At 45.5% G+C, this 18247-nt stretch overlaps 1 protein-coding gene across 4 annotated transcripts in view; it reads left to right on the top strand.

Annotated features, from left to right (window-relative positions):
• Window positions 1-18247, top strand: part of EPN3 (epsin 3) — a 35188-nt gene that overhangs the window by 920 nt on the left and 16021 nt on the right. For 2 of the 4 annotated variants that reach the window (XM_029600637.1, XM_029600634.1), the window contains exons 2-6: window positions 6665-7491; window positions 8341-8462; window positions 12953-13036; window positions 13330-13437; window positions 14572-14755. In XM_029600637.1, the coding sequence (XP_029456497.1) occupies window positions 6930-7491; window positions 8341-8462; window positions 12953-13036; window positions 13330-13437; window positions 14572-14755 (1060 nt within the window). In that variant the 5' untranslated portion in view covers window positions 6665-6929. Of the gene's footprint in view, window positions 1-2871; window positions 3009-6664; window positions 7492-8340; window positions 8463-12952; window positions 13037-13329; window positions 13438-14571; window positions 14756-18247 lie in introns of those variants that run through there. The other 2 variants (XM_029600635.1, XM_029600638.1) reach the window with 2 other exon arrangements.

Here is an 18247-nt window from a genome sequence, read left to right on the forward strand (position 1 = left end):
GGGTCGGCGGGAGGCTATGCGCTAAGTGACTTCCTGCGGGAGTTTCCTGCACCTTAGAGAGAAAAGTTGAGGACTCCAAAGAATTCGAGGTTCTGTACTGACCCTGTGTGAACTGGGGTGGGGGAAAGAGATGGATTCTCCCAAGGTCACTGCTATAAATGCCAGCTTAGGGGAATCCTGGAGAATCATATCCTGTGTAGGTTTTTTGGAGACTGGATATTCCTTTTTTTTATTTCTATAAATTGAGGGTGAGAAATTCTTGACATGATACTTATAATTTTTATACCACTGCTAGACCTATGCAGCACTGTACTGTAGTGATGTATCCAGGCATAATAAGACCCTGCCTCTAAGAGCTTACAGTCTAAGAGGGTAACTGAGGCAATAGAGGATTAAGTAACTTGCCTAAGGTGACAAGGAGTGTCAGTGGGAGAAGCAGGATTTGAACCCAGGTTTCCTGCTTCTTAACCTCTTGGCTGTAACCAATAAGCCACTCTTCCTTGAGTTAGGTCCTCATAAGGCTTTTATACCACGCTTTCAATATAGAGCAGTCAGTGATATAAACTTGGGGTGAGAGGAAGGTGGGTTCAGTGCTGTAAAGTCAGTAGGGGAGCAGTGAGGGTTCAGTTACAGTTACCAACTGGCTTGACTTTTTTTTTTACCTGGCTAGGCTGGCTGCAGCTAGGAGTTCAAAACTGGCAATATAAATGCTGCTATGAGTTGTCCTTATGCTGCTGGGCTGCTGGCTATGATAAATAATGCATAGATGGTAGACGGTGGGACCGCAGCAGTCTCAGTATGGAAACAGGAGCTGCCTGCTCTCTGACGCTTCCCCTCCCTTCCTATATCCCACATGGTTCCCTGTTACTGCTCAGCCACAAGCCACAGTGCAGCTCTTCTCTGCTCCAAGAACTCACAGTTGTGCTGCAGGCAGAGAGAGGAGAAAACCACAGCAACCAGGCAAGTTGTGGAAGGAGGGGGGTGGGGGAGGATCTCGGCACTATATATGGGGAGATTGTGTTTGGAAGAGGTGGGGGGAGCTTTATGGGATGTGTATGGATGAAAGGGCTCCATTGCTTATGGCTGGGAGTAGGGGATGTGTATGGGCGAGGGAGTATTGAGGGGATGTGTATGAATGGGAAGGAGGGCTCTGAGGGCTATGAATGGAAGCGATGTGTATTGGAGAGTTCAGAGCCCCTGGGGATGGGCATGGGGGGTTCTGGAGATATTATATGGTAGAAGGGGGTGCTCTGAGGGATATGTATGGGAGGGGAAGATCTGGGGCATAAGAATGGGAGAGCAGGGAATCTGGGGGATATGCATGGGAAAGTGGGGAGATATGATAGATATGAATGGGGCATGTGGGGGTGGGGGGGGGGGGGCAGGGAAGAGCTCTGCAGGCTTGGATTTCTGCACAGGCACACTAGGTCGGGGCCTGGTGTGGCAAGAATCCGGTGGTGACATGAAGGACAAAAACTTGCCACTTCATGCTATTCAGGAAGGGCCACACGTACAGCCACCTGTGCCACTCCCTCTCGATGTGGCACAGGTGTTTCGTTCTTCCTCCTCCCAAAAAATTGGCAGCCCTAGGTTCAGGGCTGTAAACCTGAGGTGGGAGAATGGTGGGGTTCAGTGCTGTAAAAGAAATGCTTGCGGATACCATAGAGCTCTGTAAATCTGATCCTGGCACTCTCCAGCAGCCATGGGTGCCAGCTCTCTATACATGAGGTGCATGCTTGAGCACCCCACTTCTGAACAGATTCTTTCACTGAGTCCAGGAAGGGGTAATTTATACTGAGTTTAGCATGCCCTACGGCTCCAGTGTTAGCTGCTCTCTAGAACCTGCTGCTGCTGAGGGATCTCTCGGCATTGCCATGGCCTGGACACTCTTCCCAGGTATGCCAAGAGCTTCCATACATACACCCAAGGGCATCTGTCAACCTCCCAAGAATGGAAAGGACATTGTAAAGGTCCGAGCTCTTTCTCTCATAACAGAGCATATCCCAGATGTCCTGTTAATGGGGAAGACATGCTGGGATCCTGGTGGCAGAAAGTGTCTGAAGTTCGGGTTAAACTATGTGACTGATTTCCACTTCCCATCCATCGCTCTCCTCCCCCCCCCCGCTGCAGGGCTGTGGCAGGTCAGACAGGGACGGTCTGCGTGCTGGCACTGGGCGGGTGAAGGTGTATGCAGGCGTGCACTAACATGATCAGGTAACAGGATGGGTGTTGCTGGTTTCAGTTTAGTGCTGAAAAAAGGGTAACCGAAAAACGTTTTCAATTTGTCAGGACGTTTGCAAAGCTCAGCTGTCTTCTTGCCCTCTCTCTTTCTTTCTGCTCTGCTCCACAGCCCCCCTCCCCCTCCCCCCCTTCCTCCAGGGCTGGGGCAAGAGCTGAAGGAAGTTGGTTGGCAGAGCCCTTGCAAGTCACCACAGAGCCATTGGCCTCTGTGCGTCCTTCCCTCCACCTGCCAGCTCTCTGCTCAAGGTCACTGCAGTAATTCCATATGAGGCTGCCTGGTGCTGCTGCCTTATCTACTACATGGCTTTAGTTTCACTCCCTTTATTCCTGAGGATATTATGTTGAATAGTACTGGCAGCTTTTAACATTCCTGGCACCTAGCCCAGTGTGTCCCATTCCCCTACTTTCCTCTAACGCTACCTCAGCCAACCTGTCTCTTGCTGTTTGTCTTTTTTTTTCTTTTTCTTTCATTGTGTTGAAATTTTAAATGTGTTAAAACTCTTTAAAGTTTAAAAAGTACATGAGCTTCTTGAAGGAAACACTATGCAGAGATAACTTATGTAGTTAAATATACACAGGCGTGAGCTGGCAGTGACTACCTTGATAGGGGGCACCTTTAGCAGGAGATATCAGGAGCCTTAAGGTGTTATCTGGGCTTGTCCTGAACTGGAGCTCCAAGTGTTAGCAGGGTCCATTCTGAAGTGGTGTTCGTTTAGAAGGAGGGAACTTCATCCATGACCTGTCCTGATCTGGAGCGCCCACGGAAGGTGAGGGTAGGTGTGTTCGGGTGAGACCGTTTCCTGTGGTGATAACGCGCCGTATGGACCATTAAAAACTCAGTGTGGAAGGGGGGGGAAACATACGAGTCACTCCAGGCAGCTTCCAAATCAAAAGGAGCTGACAGGAGATTAATGCCAGCACTTTGTCCTTCGCGCATGCTGTCCAGCAGGAGGAGTAGACATTCATAGATTTGAGATGTGGGCTACATAAAAAAAACTTTGTTTTGTTTTTAGGCCCCCAAGCAGGCAGAAGTACTCTGTATGTAAATCAGTTGAGCAGCACCATGTTTGTATGTAATGAAGAGAGAAGAGAGAGCAAAACTGATAGATAAGGCATATATATGTTCAATTACTTATATACTTACCTTCGTTAAATGTATAACGCTTGTATAATCTTTGTTAAATGTATAACGCTCCGGCGTAAGTTCCTGTTCACTGTACACCGACGTGATATCTTTGATGAGCGGCGGTATATAAAAAAATTATAAATAAATAAATAAATATAGGAAGGTGAGATAAAGGTAAATGAAGAACTGATGATGCCCATGCTTTACCCGGGGCCAGATTTCCCATGAGGCAGAGTAGGCCTAGGCCTAGGGATGCCTGTGCCACTCAAAGTGATGTGGATCATGTTGGCATGATCCTCTCCGCCCAGCCTTCCTCTATCCCTGCTGCAATCCTCTTTCCCCTCCATTTCCCTGTCTTGCTGGTGGGAGGGAGATGGGTGAAAGCACTAAAGATCCTGTGCCAGAGAGCTAATTCCAGCTGGATAAAGAGATCTCTCTCTCCCATTACTAAAATTTGAAAAAAACACAAGCAATTGAACGATTATTAATCCTTATAAAAATTGTGACTCCTCGCAACATACATACAGATCATTTACCCAACAGAGCAGTGGCGATCCCACTAGAAACCAAGGCCTGGAAACGGAAGCCCAGAGTAGCCAAGACTTGTGGCCAGTGTGTCACTGATAAAATTACAACAGAGAAACATTTATTTGTCATCTGTGTATAGAAACATATGAACATAGCTATGAGGTTATAAGAAGTAAATTATAGCTATTCAAGCTAAAGAAGTGAGGGGAGAACTATCTTATTATAAAGTAAGTAGGAGAAACCATAGATACAATAACAGAGGAACCTAGGGTAATGTAGTTGAGGTTGTAGGTAACTCACATCATGTACCAATTAAGGCAGATAGAACCTCATAATTTTAAAACATGTATTGGTTCATTTTATGTGCAAAATTGCCCTGTTTGACTCAGGAGTTCAAATATATGTGAGGCACATCAGAGAATCTCTTCTCATCTTAATTTACCAGGGATGGTCACGTCCCTCGGCATGCTTTGAAAATTGAGGAAAAAGACAAGCAAAGGAGTGAAATGGGAGGGGAGAGAGAGCGAGAGAGAGATGCAGGATAAAAGGGAGGAGTAGGAAGGCGAGAGAGCGAGAGAGAATTTAGCTAATGGAGATATTATTGACCTGTCTGCAGAGATACCAAATCAATTTTTTTCTCTCCACCCAAAATTAGAAAAAGACATAGTAACTTTAGATAGTACACAGCAGATGAAGGTAGATAAAGATCAATTTGCCTGTCTAGTCTTCCCAGTTATCCTTGCCTATGCTGCAGGGATATTTCCCAGCTGCGACTGTTTTGTAGGGTGCCGCTCCTTATCTAGGTCAGTATTTATTTATTTTCCCTTCCTCTTTGATTCACTACCATCCTGGGCAGGTGAGCATACAGGTTCCCCTACTTAATTCAGCTTTCAGACCCTCCCACCCACCATGCCTCACAACCAAATTTTGTAATAACCTAAGCAGCTAGCACAGGCAGGCACGTTGTTACCCAAATCCGGCCGCCTGGGCTTCCCCATGGCCTTACTGGATGGCACTGGGGCCACCACTAGCCTACCGCCACTGACCTGGTTGGTTTCTGGGGACAGATGCATCAAAGACACTCTTGTTTACCATGAGGTTCCTCCGACTATTGAAAGTGATTTCTTATGCTTGACTCAGTCTGAAACGTCCCTTCTCAGGTAAAACTATTTAAATTATTAACATTCCTGTTTCCTGACTCTGTAGCATCCACTCAATCTTATTCCCAGGTTTTCTTTCTCTGTTTTTGGGGGGGAGGGGTAGGTAGGTCTGGTCGCTGCATCTCAAAAAAAAAAAAAAAGATATAGTTGTGATGGAGAAGGTACAGAGAAGGGCGACCAAAATGATAAAGGGAATGGAACATCTCCCCTATGAGGAAAGACTAAAGAGGTTAGGACTGTTCAGCTTGGAGAAGAGACGGCTGAGGGGGGATATGATAGAGATGTTTAAAATCATGAGAGGTCTAGAACGGGTAAATGTGAATCAGTTATTTACTCTTTCGGATAATAAAAGGACTAGGGGGCACTCCATGAAGTTAGCATCTGGCACATTTAAAACTAATCGGAGAAAGTAGCATGGGATTGACTTAGTTTTTGGGTACTTGCCAGGTTCCTATGGCCTGGATTGGCCACTGTTGGAAACAGGATGCTGGGCTTGATGGACCCTTGGTCTGACCCAGTATGGCATGTTCTTATGTTCTTAGGTATACATTTTGGCCTTTCTCCCTGCTATTCATTCTTTTTTTTTTTTTTTTTAAGAACATAAGAACATGCCATACTGGGTCAGACCAAGGGTCCTTCAAGCCCAGCATCCTGTTTCCAACAGTGGCCAATCCAGGCCTTAAGAACCTGGAAAGTACCCAAAAACTAAGTCTATTCCATTTTGTTGTTGTTGCATGGCGGTTTCCTCCTGCTCCTTTTGGATTTCCAGCAATCTGCTATAGGACTACAAGCTTTCAATCACAATTACTCAAGGTTTCCCCCAAAATTGAAAGTCCTCTCCTCACACCTCTCAGCTAGCCCAGACATTATACTGTGATGGTCCTTGGTCCAGGGACCACAGACTGCAACTTTCCAGAAACCAACCAGTAGTTGTGCGCCCCAAACCTGGCCAGTAGGTGTCAGCATTGGGCAAAGGCTGTGCTTGCTACCTCTGCAGCGCTCGCTCTGTTTTATTTTTTCTTTAAAGACTTCTTCCCTGAATTCGTTGGCTGCTGTATTCACGCTTTTCCTGTATCAGCATATTGCCTGCAGCATGTTCTGCGGAGGATCCAGTACAGCATTACCTCTGATTCATTCAAGATTCACAGCGATGGGAATGTCTGAGCAAGAGGAGCTTTCTCAAATATTAAACATTAATATCTGCACAAGAATAAAATATGAATTCAAATGAAAAAGGGGAATCTTATTGATTTTGTTTGAACCACGGACTGATTTTTCTTTTTTTTTTTTTTTCCAGCACTGTTACTCTGTGTTAAGTTTTCTGGGCCAGGGAAAAGGATGCAGCTCATCCCTTCTAGTGCTGCTCTTACATTGGCTAAGAACATAAAAAGTGCCAAGCTGGGTCAGCCTAAGGTCCATCAAGCCCATTATCTTGTCCCTGATAGTGACTGGTATAGGTCACAAGTATCTAGCAGATCCCAAAGTAGATTTATTTCTTGTTACTCACTCCCAAACGTAGCAATAGCTTTCTCTAGTCTACCTGGCTAATCATATTTTATGGGCTTTATAGACACGTGCATCTTGCTTAAGATTTTGTCTTGTTTTTCAGATCTATATGAACATTTGAAGGGTGCAGGATTGATAAGAAGACCTGGACTGTCATTTCACTGATGAGGCTGGTGAAATCTCACTGTTGCTACTGTTGTCCTCATACTGGTGAAACTTGTGCATTTGCACCTCTGGGACTATTTTTTGCACTGGTGAGACTGGTGAAATCTCACCACTGGTGTTGGTAGTTTTACACTGGATTCACCTGCCTGACATTGAAATTTGTTGTTTCCCCCTTGAATTGTGAAGTTCTGTGGGGATTAACCATGACGACCTCTTCCTTGCGTCGTCAGGTGAAGAACATTGTACACAATTATTCAGAGGCCGAGATCAAGGTGCGGGAGGCCACCTCCAATGACCCCTGGGGTCCCTCCAGTTCCCTGATGTCTGAGATTGCCGAGCTCACCCTCAGTGCAGTGGCCTTTTCGGAGGTGATGGGGATGATCTGGAGGCGCTTGAACGACAGTGGCAAGAACTGGCGTCATGTCTACAAGGCCCTGACCCTTCTGGACTACCTCGTCAAAACGGGCTCAGAGAAGGTGGCGCACCAGTGCCGGGAGAACCTGTTCACCATCCAGACTCTGAAGGACTTTCAGTTCCTGGACCGTGACGGAAAGGACCAGGGCATCAACGTGCGGGAGAAAGCCAAGCAGATCGTCACCCTGGTAAAGGATGAGGAGCGACTGAAGCAGGAGCGAGCCCATGCCCGTAAGACCAAGGAGCGCATGTCTCTGGGGACCAGCAGCATCAGCGGCAGCTGTGCCCGGCGTTCCTCACACTATGGAGATGATTATTCCAAGTCCCGGGGCTCTCCATCGTCTTATAACTGTATGTGAGATTGAAAGGGTGTCTGTGGGGGGCGGGCTGTGTTTTCTATAAGTTATTTTCTATTACTATGAGCATGTTTTAGTCGATTGGAGATGGAGGAATTTAATGGTACTGTGGCACAGCATGGGCAGGAACTGTGAAATCTTCTTAATCCTGACGTGTAGCACCTTTACCTATTTCCTGAGCTCCAAACGGGCCCCCTCCAACCTGACATGAGGTACCTGCTGCTTGTACAGCATTGCCCTGCAATACTAAGCCCCCCCTCCCCCACTCCATTACGGGACTGAGCCTTTTTAGAGGAGGGGCTGCCGAGTTTGCCATGCACTGTGATAATTCTTGTGAGGCACCAAGTACCTCCAGGGAGGCTGGGCTGAAAAACCTACCATTTAATGACAGCAATTTAAAAGCCCAATTGTGATTGCTACAAAGGAAATCCTCTGTGTTGCTCTTGGGTTTGTTTACTTTTAAACCATTTTGGGTTTTCAAAGGGGGGGGGGGGGTGAAAAAGCGTGAAGCTGATGGACCTGGGGGATGTGTCATTTGATGGTACAGCGCCAAGTGGCAGAAGTGGGGAGAAGTGATAATGAAGTTTTTGGTGTATGGACTCCTCAGTACCATGCGCTCAGAGAGATAGAGGGTCCTGGAGAAAAGCCTGTGTGTGTGTGTGAGTGTGTGTGTGTGTGTGTGTGTGTGTGTCTGTGTGTGTGTGTGTGTGTCTGTGTGAGTGTGTGTGTGAGAGAGAGAGTAAAGGGAACCGGGAGATAGGAATGAGAGCTGGGACGGGCAGAGTCTCTCAGCATCACAGCGCAGTTTCATAGAAAGGTGATGCCATCTCCTTTTGCCTTCTAGCTACCTCGTCGTCATCGCCCCAGCTGTCTTCGGATCTTGAGCAGGCAAGACCCCAGACCAGTGGGGAGGAGGAGCTGCAGTTGCAGCTGGCACTGGCCATGAGCAGGGAGGAGGCTGACAAGGTAACGTTTGACCTGGAGTCTGAGAGCAATTGGAAAATTGCTGCCTTCTGCTTTGGGATGGCTGGCTGTTTGCAAGCCAGGATTTGAATTTCACACAGATTTGTGTATGATTTCTGGAAATTTCTCTAGAGGAATAAAAAGGGCCAGGCGCTAGCTTTTTTGCTGCCATGTGTGAACAATTACTGTGCTGCCCCCTCCCCCCAATTCATTCAGAGTTTGTCCCAGGCCCGTCAGAAAAAGCCCAGCTCCCTCTAGCAATCTACATTTTAAAAAACTGACACCCCCCCCCCCCCGCAACGGAACCCATGATCAAGGGAAGGGTATCAGATTGAATGTCGGTATATAAAAATAAATAAATAAATAAATATTGCATACCCTAGGCAAACCTTACAGCCTTGAACACATGCTACCCCCTCCCCCACACACACACACACGCTCCCACATCCACACAAAATGTAATTATGCATTTATACAAATTTTACATGAAAGAGAACATTCTAAAGTACAATCTTCTGAAGAAAAATATCACTTACAACATGTATATTATATTTACATGCACTGCTATGTTGCCAACCAGAAAACTCTGCAAAAAAGACACTTGGAACTCCTATTGAATTTGTAATGGCATCTCAGAAATCCATGAATAAACGGAATTACTATTACAATATAGTAAACATGCCATACCAAAACAATCTTAACTGCCAGCATTCAAACAGCAGCAACCTTATCTGTGAAAAATAACACTGCAAATATTACACCAGGCCCTTGAACACCAATACATCTCCCATTAGGAAAGCAGAACAAGCCAGGCTTGTTCTGCTTTCCTAATGGGAAACTATACACAGAAACTATATTCCAGCAAAATAGCTCTCGTCAGTCACATTTGCAGAACACAGACAGACCCTGACCAAATACAGAATAAAGAGACCAGAAAGTATAAACAGAAACATGCTGAGAAGAACTGAACTGGAACCCACAACAAGCATATAGAGTAACAATGGAAAAACAGAAACATTACCATTCTTCATAAAACATTAAATAATAAAATCAAGAAATATAAAACATCATATTGATAAAATCATATTCATAAAAAATAAATATTTCAAACCAGTTAATGAATAGAAAACACAAAATTTCCCAAACACCAACAAAATATTTCATAACATCCAGTAATTAAAAATGTTCTAATGTTAGATTCGTGGACCCTTGAGCTGGCTGAGACAGATGAAGACTCACCGTGGGGAGGCCCACTATGGATGTTGAAGCCGGGAGGCGGCACGGAGCAGGAGACCGAAGGGATCTTCACCACTGGAAGCCCACGGTCCCCCCAGGAGGAGCCCGTGAGGACCCGAGCTGCTGGGACTTACGTGCGGTCTCCGGAAGGCCGGTGTCTGAAGAGGAGTTCCTGAAGATTGAGAAGAGAAGGGCCAAAGCCAGGAGGCCAGCTGGAACTTCACCACTGGAAGCCCGCGGTCCCCCCGAGAGGAGCTTGTGAGGACCTGAGCTGCTTGGACTTAGGAGGGGCCTCCTGGACGAGAGCCGGGTCAGGAACCAGTGGGGCGAAGCCGGAATCAGAAGCCGTGGACGAGCCGAGGTCAGAGGCAGTAGTCAGAAGCCGAAGCCAGGATCCAGAAGTTGGAAGCAAGAATCAGAAGCCAGTAGTCCAAGCCGAAGACAGAAGCCAGTAGTCGGAAGCTGGAATCAGAAGCCAGTAGTCCAAGCCAAGGTCAGAAGCCAGAAGGTGAAGGTAGCAACTAGTAGCTCTCAAAGAGAGTGAACCTTGTTGCAAGGCGCCGTCTAGGCCAAGCTGCAGGGTTTAAATACCCCTGCAGCATCTGACGTCATCTGAGGGCTCTCCTCCTTCACGCGCTGACCCCTTTAAACCTCGATTCCCCGCGCACGCGCGTGCCTAGGGGATGGGGCCAGGCGCGTCGGATCAGCAGCGTCTCCCTCACGGAGGGATAGCCGCGGCAGAGGCCAGGATCGGGCCTGCATGAGCAGGGAGGCGCTTCAGCAGCCCGGGCCAGCCCGAGGTGAGTGAAGGTACCGGGGCACGGCCCGGGACCGTTACACTAATATTTCCCAAAAAAACAATAATTTAAACTAATAAGGATTAGAAAATCTCCTGCTCTCCATACCTGGGATCTTTTGATTTCCAGTCATGGATTTGGGGCGGTAGGGCCATACAAACTTTATCTTGTCTCTCTTACACACACACACACACACACACACTCCCTGTCTCATATACATGCCTATGCTCTCACACATACTCCCTCTCTCACATACACAGGCTCTCTCTCCCTCACACATAATGTTGGTGTGGGCATACCTGTGAGAGCTTACATGTGATACATAGGCTCTCACAGGTGCACACACACACACACACACACACACATATATACATATACACAGGCTCTCACACAGACACACACACAAGCACATAGCTCTAACACAGATATACACACACAAGCTTTCACAGACCCACACATGCATACAGGCTATCACACAGACATACACACATACATAAGCTCTCACACATATATGGCCTTCTGTTCTCTTCAGGCCTGGTATGATGAGCTCCATCACAGCTCCGCGGGCTCCTTTTCCCTTCAAGCCATGGTGGGATGATCTCCTCCACGGCCCCATGGTCCTCCTCTTCTCTTCGGGCCATGGTGATATGAGCCCCACCACACCCTGCTGGTCTTTCTGCTCTTGGGGGGGAAAGGGCAGGGGGTTTGGAGCTGAAGCTGTGCATTCCTACAGGAAAGGTTGTGCACAGGTGCACATGCTGCGGATTATAGGGAATGCTACGGCGGCACGGTATTTTCTTATTTTTGGCCACTGGCAGGTTGAACTCTGCCGGTGGCCCTCTTTAGCTACCGGCAGGTTTGGTTCTGCTGGTGGCTCTGCGGCCTCTCCTGTGGCTGCCGCCCTCCCGGGTGTGCCACCCTGTGCAAATGCACGGTATGCACACCCTGTCACACAGGCCCTAAGAATAAGTGCTCAGAATTATCCAAAAAGCCCTATAGAAGTGTATTATTCTAATATATTTTTTACATTTCTAGAAAAAAAAAGTTTGAAAAACACAAGCTTAGTATTAAGCATCTTCCCCATAGACACCGTATGGAATACAACTTTTAATACTTAGGCCCCAAAGTTTATATCTGAACAAAGAAAACAAAGAAATCCAAACTCCAAGAAATATATGAAACAACATTTTGCACTGATTCTGCTATGATATCTCTGAATTTAACCATGGAACAAATCACCCAACTTTATGTAAGCAATTTCACAATCTGAATTAGTGGCTTGCCTCTAACTCTGCTGTTGCGGTAATACTACGGGTACTGCTGCTTACCATTTCTAAAGCACTACTAAATGTATGCAGTGCTCTGCAGATACACATAAGAGACAGGGAGCTTACAGTCTAATCTAGATACACAGGCAAGAAAAATAAGAAGCTCCAAGAAATATATTTATTATAGTAAACATGCTACAATCAACCAGGCTGCGATCAGGGTGATCTAGGCTTTAAAATTTAAAGCTGCCTCGTAAAGGTGAGAATTTAGGCAGGACTTGAACAGTGGTTTACAGAATGCTGTGCGCCACACTTTTATCTTGCAGTGATATTGCCATGCACGCTATCACATTCTTAATTGGCACCTTTCTATCATCTACATCTTATTTGTTCACCACTATTTGCATGTATCCAAGTGAAGTAACATGGCAGCCCTGCTACAGTAACCTGCCTGTTATCTCAACCACCGGGAATCTGAGGTAGGTGGGATAAAAGGCAGTGACAGCCCAAAAGGGGGGGAAGGGTGTCCCTTGCATTACTTCACAAGCAAGCCAGGCCATGGTGCCAGTTAATAACATGGTTTTTCATTTGGCTACCTCCTACCCACTTTTGGTATTCAAGGTGTGTAACACCCAGTACATACTTCAGAGCCCGGCTGTTACCAGTTCACTTCGGGCTCCACCAGCTGTTGCCTGGAAGAGACAAATGCAAATGTCAGCAGGACGCATGCCACGTGTGTATTCATGGCCATGGGCAAACGCTACAGCCCCCTTGTCTCCAAGAGTGGAAAGAACGAGGCCTGGGAAGAACCACTGGGCGTGTACACTGTGGTGGTCATTTATTTGGACTTTCGCAATATAACTCTGACTTGGGACATCCTCAGTGAAACGGCTACTTGTGGAATCAGGTAACTGGTGAGTTACTGTACTTTACTGGTAGATAAATGAAATGTGCAAACAGACAAATATCTGAATGGGCAAACAGACATGTAATTTAATGATTAGCAGGTGGGATAAATGAACTAGATGCATGATGAATGGAAGGATGACTGGACAGATGAATATTTCCATAAAGATGAGTTGACCAGTTGGCTGATGGCATGGACAGCTGAATCTCAGTTAGGACAATAGGAGCTGGTGGTCCAAGTAGAATTTAGATTTGTTCGGTAATGGCAGCTCTTCCCGATTGGCAGAAGCCGGATGCTCCCGTGTCTGACACAGATGAGGAGCAACAATTGCAGCTTGCTCTCAGCCTGAGCAAGGAGGAGCATGAGAAGGTATTTTCAAAGATCAAAGGGTGCTCGCCTCTCTTCATCTATTCTGCAACATCTCGGTGCAATTTCCTGAACAGCTGGGTGATGGGTTAATCAGTCAGAAAGTCTTTCCTTTTTGGTATTGGAAGCTTCTGGACATTTCTGGTGATGGGTAATCTGCAAACATATGACAACACAGGGTGTCCCCTGGTGGGGTGGGGCACTTTTCACCTTGCTTGTGCACAAGCTTGTGATCTTTAGTCCTGTATCTTTGCTGTTCATGTCCCAGACATACGCACTATCCATTTTGACTGCAGGAAGTGAGGTCATGGGAAGGTGAGAACTCACTCTTACAGAAGGCTCTAAATGAAAAGCTCTCAGTTACGGAGAAAGAGGAAAAGGAGGATGAGATGAAGACAAACCAGGTAAAACTTTGCTCTCCTTTCCTTACCTGGAACTGGTAAAGAACAGCTACGTCAAACTTTGAACACTTTTAAACTGACCCTTCCAATTTCCTTTGTTCTGAGGACTGTTCCTTATTATCTCACACACTTTACCTGATTGGCTCATGTCACTAATCTCATATTGTGAACCAATCAGATGCCAGTGTGTATGTCTGTGAGGTAATTATATGATGCTGTTAGGATCATTGCTGCTTTCTGAGATTAATAAATAATTTCTGAACAATAACTTAAAATGAAGGAGTGTATGCTTCCAAAGTTCCAGCTGTTAGGAGAGGGGAGTGCCCGTCCATTGATGCATCACTCTGTGGTTCTCCTTTGATGACATGGCCACACATTAGCAGATGTATGGCAGATGGAGATCAAAACAGCTACTTCCTCATCCTCTGCAAAGATGCATGGATGCCCTTCCAGTGTTGTACCCTGGCTGTCCATCTGTCTTGCCTGTCCCTTCCAGTTGCCCTATTTCTACTCCTCCTGTGCATTCAAGTCTACCTCTGTTCTCTTGACACATCTGTCTGGGGCCCTCTCTCAGGATAGATCTGGCTGACATTTGACAGGAGGTTTGGAACTTCAGTAACAGATTCTCCTACCAAATTTTAGCCATATCTGTCTGCAGAGGAGGCCCCGATACATGCATGCAGATGGAGACATGCCAATGCAGTACATGCTTTGCACTGACGAAACACAAAAACAAGAAATGCTTTTATTGTTACAGCCTGGGCTGGGCTTTATTGCTTGCCATATTGACTTTTGAAATATCACATGTTGAATGGTGTAATTGGTTGCTAAACAGGAAAAGAAAAGAATGTTCTCGTATGGTTTCTTGAGACCCTACTTGTTGTTAATGTGGCTTTCGGCTGACAAAGATTGGGTAGCACTGGTTATCAATGGAATGTGTTTGGTTTTGAAGGGAACAGATACAGGTGAAGGAGAGCGCTTGAGGTGTTGTACAATGTAGGGGCACACATGTCCTTGTAGTTGGGAGGAGGGCAGCAGGGGAGAGAAGTAGCGGGTTTGAGAATAAGGAAGGGGGCTTGGGCGGTGTACAGTTGTTTTGTGATGCAACACAATATTTCAATCTTACTTTTCTTCTAGTCTTCCATTTTGGACCTGTTAGATGTGTTTGGACCAGTACCAGTGCCCCCATCGCAGTCCTCTTCTGACCCATGGGATATTCCCACTGCTGGCGGTAGAGGTGGTGATGCTGCCCACATTTGGAATAATGATATAATTAATTCGACTCCGAATATGCCTTTATCCACTTCATGGGATCCAACCAGTAAGAACATCATTTGTCTCCTTCTCTCTTTTTTTTATTTTTCTGATTCCTTCATTCTCAGCTCCCGCTGGCTGTTTTAGGATTAAGACAGAACACGTGGAAACCGAAAGTGACTTTCTGACTCCTTACTGCCTGCATGCCAGCTCTGAAAACTCTTGAGGCAGAGAGACGTCTCTGGGAGTTCTCTTGATCTCTCTTTGGAAACCTCTGGCGTCAGGAAACACTTTGGCAGGTGCAGATAGAAAAGGTCCAATTGTCTGAAATAAGAGGGAACCTGCTTCCCAAAAAAAAGAAGAGCTGCCAATTTTTCCATGAATATTTTAAGTCAAAATATTTTCTTTTTTAATTTGAACCATAAAAAACTATTTAACTAAATACATCAACTAATCTGGATGAAATAACTTTAAAAGAGCTAAGAGAAAACATTTGTAAAGCAGGCAAGGCTTTATACATTGAGCAGGTAAAAGTGGAGCTGACATGACACTTGTTCATCTTTTTGTAATTAAACACTTACTAATGAAATCAAGACATTTTTCAAAAATAACACAATAATTATATTATTTTTTATAAATTCTGTCAGTGGACACCGGTGGTAGACACAGTGAGCTTTTAAAGTAAAGGCTTGAAAGCCCTTGGAGTAAGCCAGACCTGTGTTTCAGCACAAGAAGACAAAGAGCTACATTTTCAGCATGTATTTATCTTCTTTACCTCTCGCTTTATGCCGTAATGCCTTGAGTTACCAAAATGCATTCCACAACATAAAATGGTGATCAAACACCAAATTGTGGTTCAGACGAAGTGCCTCTGACGAAGCTGGCCCTGTCCTTGAAAGCTCATGCCACAATAAATTGGTTAAGTCTCTAAGGCGCCACCTGCGTTGTGTCGTTTTTGGTCAAACACCAAAACCCTTTTTTCTTGTATAAGGCCAGATTGATATCTGTTATGAACTTAGGGGTGGCTTTTTAGCACAGTTGAAAATCCTTGCAAGGGCACATGGCTGGCTCTTGACATGCATAAGTCTTCATTAAGTTTTGGAATGTTTACCCTGAAGGAAGGGTCTTGCTCAGGCTCACACAGGGAGCATTAACCAAGTGATTTTACCCCGGGTCTTCAGGTTTCACAGTCCTGTGCTCTTATCATGAAGCTACACCAGAATCAAGTCAGCCCAAATTTATCCAATAGGCTGGGATTCCTCTTTCTGGCGCTCTTTTAATCTTTGTATTTTTCACTGACAAAATATGTACCCAAAATAACTCCAGTTACATATGGAGGTTGTATGAGTTAGTTTATTTAAAAATTCTGCTCATAGCCACAATACAAGGCAAGATCACACAAGGACATACATAATCAAAGAAGAATAGTAAGCAAGAAAACTTCAAGACAAAAACTCCTGGAGTGTCCAGCCGCTGTCACCGCCTGATATATTAATAGTCCGATGTGGGGATGGCATTAAAGGGTAGATTTTAAAAGGCCCACACTCGTAAATCCCGGGGTATACGCGCGTGGCTGGGCCTTGTGCATGCTGGGCGGATACGTGCGTAAACCTCCTGAACGTGCACAAGTGCCGGGCTTCTTCGAAGGGGCAGGCCGGGACAGCACCATTGATTGCTGTCCCGAAGACTTGCGCGCTGGCAGCTGGCCGGCGCGCGCAACTTACTTCAGCTCGGGAGCGCATGCACCTTTGAAAATCTACCCCTAAGAGTTTACGGTCTGAATATGGAGCCAGTAGACTGAATATATCTAAAGTCAGTGGGTTCCCGCATTTGTTAAATAAAGGGCATTCTTTCTTCTCACTTTCTCAGGGTCAGATGCAGCAAAAGTTTTTTTTTTTTTTTTTCATTTTCTGGGGGCAATTTCCAGTACCGGCTGAGGTGCAGAGTCCTCGGGTACTTATGGACCTGGTAGGCAGTTGTAGAGAAACTACATGGTTAGTTTTTCTTTCAGAATCCACTTACACAGGTGTGTGTGTTCGGGGGGGGGGGGGGGGGGGCACGAGTCCTCACGCACTTTGCACCTCTTTTTTCTGTGGGCGGGTCAAAGGAGAATAAAGGACACAAGCAGATTTGAAAGTGCCATTCTGCATATGTACTTTACTCTGCTGACCTACATACATCTTGAGGAACGCCCCTTTTAATATGGCTAAAAGAGTTGGTGCTGTGAATTCCTCATGCGTACTTTTAAGCCATTCTGAGGGTAAATATCAAACAAGCCAATTTACTCAGGAATATTACTATCGAATAAATACAATAGAATTCCTGGGATTATGGCTTTGAAAATGGTCTGTCTTGTGTCTATGGGAAAAATGCTTATTGTATTTATTTTATTTATTTATTTATTTAACATTTTTCTATACCGAACTTCATGACAAGCTTCATATCAGGCCGGTTTACATCAAACTTGGGGGTTAATTTAACAAAACCATATAACAAGAAAGCCGAGGCGCAGATACAAATAACAAGGATATTAAACTTGGGGGGCTAGAGTAGCCAGGAAATTAAGGACAGAAACAAAAACTGGAGAAAGAACACGGATGAATGAACAATGGTTGGGTCTGACATTAAGTCTATTGGGCTATATGAAAGAAAACTGTTGCACTGTTAGGCTTCAGGGAAGGCTTGGACGAAAAGCCAAGTCTTGAATTTCTTTCTAAATGTAATCAGGCAGGGCTCCAGTCTTAGGTCAGTTGGCAGGTTGTTCCAGATGATGGGGCCAACTGTGGAGAATGCTCTTTCTTTCGTGGAGGTTAGACGGGTGGATTTATTCGGGGGAACTTGAAGGGTTCCTTTGTGTGCCGCTCTGATGGGTCTTGTAGATGTGTATAGTTTGAGAGGGAACCGAAGGTCTAGAGGAAGTTGGTTGTGTATGGATTTGTGGATAATGGTGAGTGCTTTGTGCAAAATTCTGTATTTATTGATTTATAACTTGCCATTTTGAACAAAAAATTCACCCAAGGCGGGGTACAACTTATTAGAATGATGACCTACAGTCAGAGACCAGTAGGCGGAGTAGTGTAACAGTTCAAGTCTGAAGAATAGACAGTATAAACATAAGATAACCAAACAACATCTTAGCAAACCAAAAGGTTGAAGCAGTACATTGAAGGTACGCAGGTACGGTAAAGAGCAGTTTATAAAAGTCAGTTTAATGCTCTTGCACAGAGGGGAGGAGGTTTCCACTGCTTTTCAGAGCAGAGGTAGTTGTGGCATTATATCCTGATGTGGGCATAGTCGTACGTTTGGCAGAGTTCTTCTGGGAGAGAGTTCCAAAGGGCAGATGCTGCTCCCAAGAAATTTGTCAAGGGGTGTTCCTTCTTTTGATTTCTTTTGTTGCCGGAGTCATTACAGAAGCCCCAAGTAAGGATCTTGGAGTTCTAGAAGGCTTGAGAAGGATAGCTTTTCTCTCAGGTAACTAGGTCTGTTTCCTTGAAAATCAGCAGAAGGGTTTTGAATTTCATTCTGTAGGGAACTACTAGCCAGTGTTTTTGTAGGACAG

This window comes from Rhinatrema bivittatum, chromosome 4 (genome assembly GCF_901001135.1).
Source record: "Rhinatrema bivittatum chromosome 4, aRhiBiv1.1, whole genome shotgun sequence".
In the NCBI taxonomy this organism is placed as follows: domain Eukaryota; kingdom Metazoa; phylum Chordata; class Amphibia; order Gymnophiona; family Rhinatrematidae; genus Rhinatrema; species Rhinatrema bivittatum.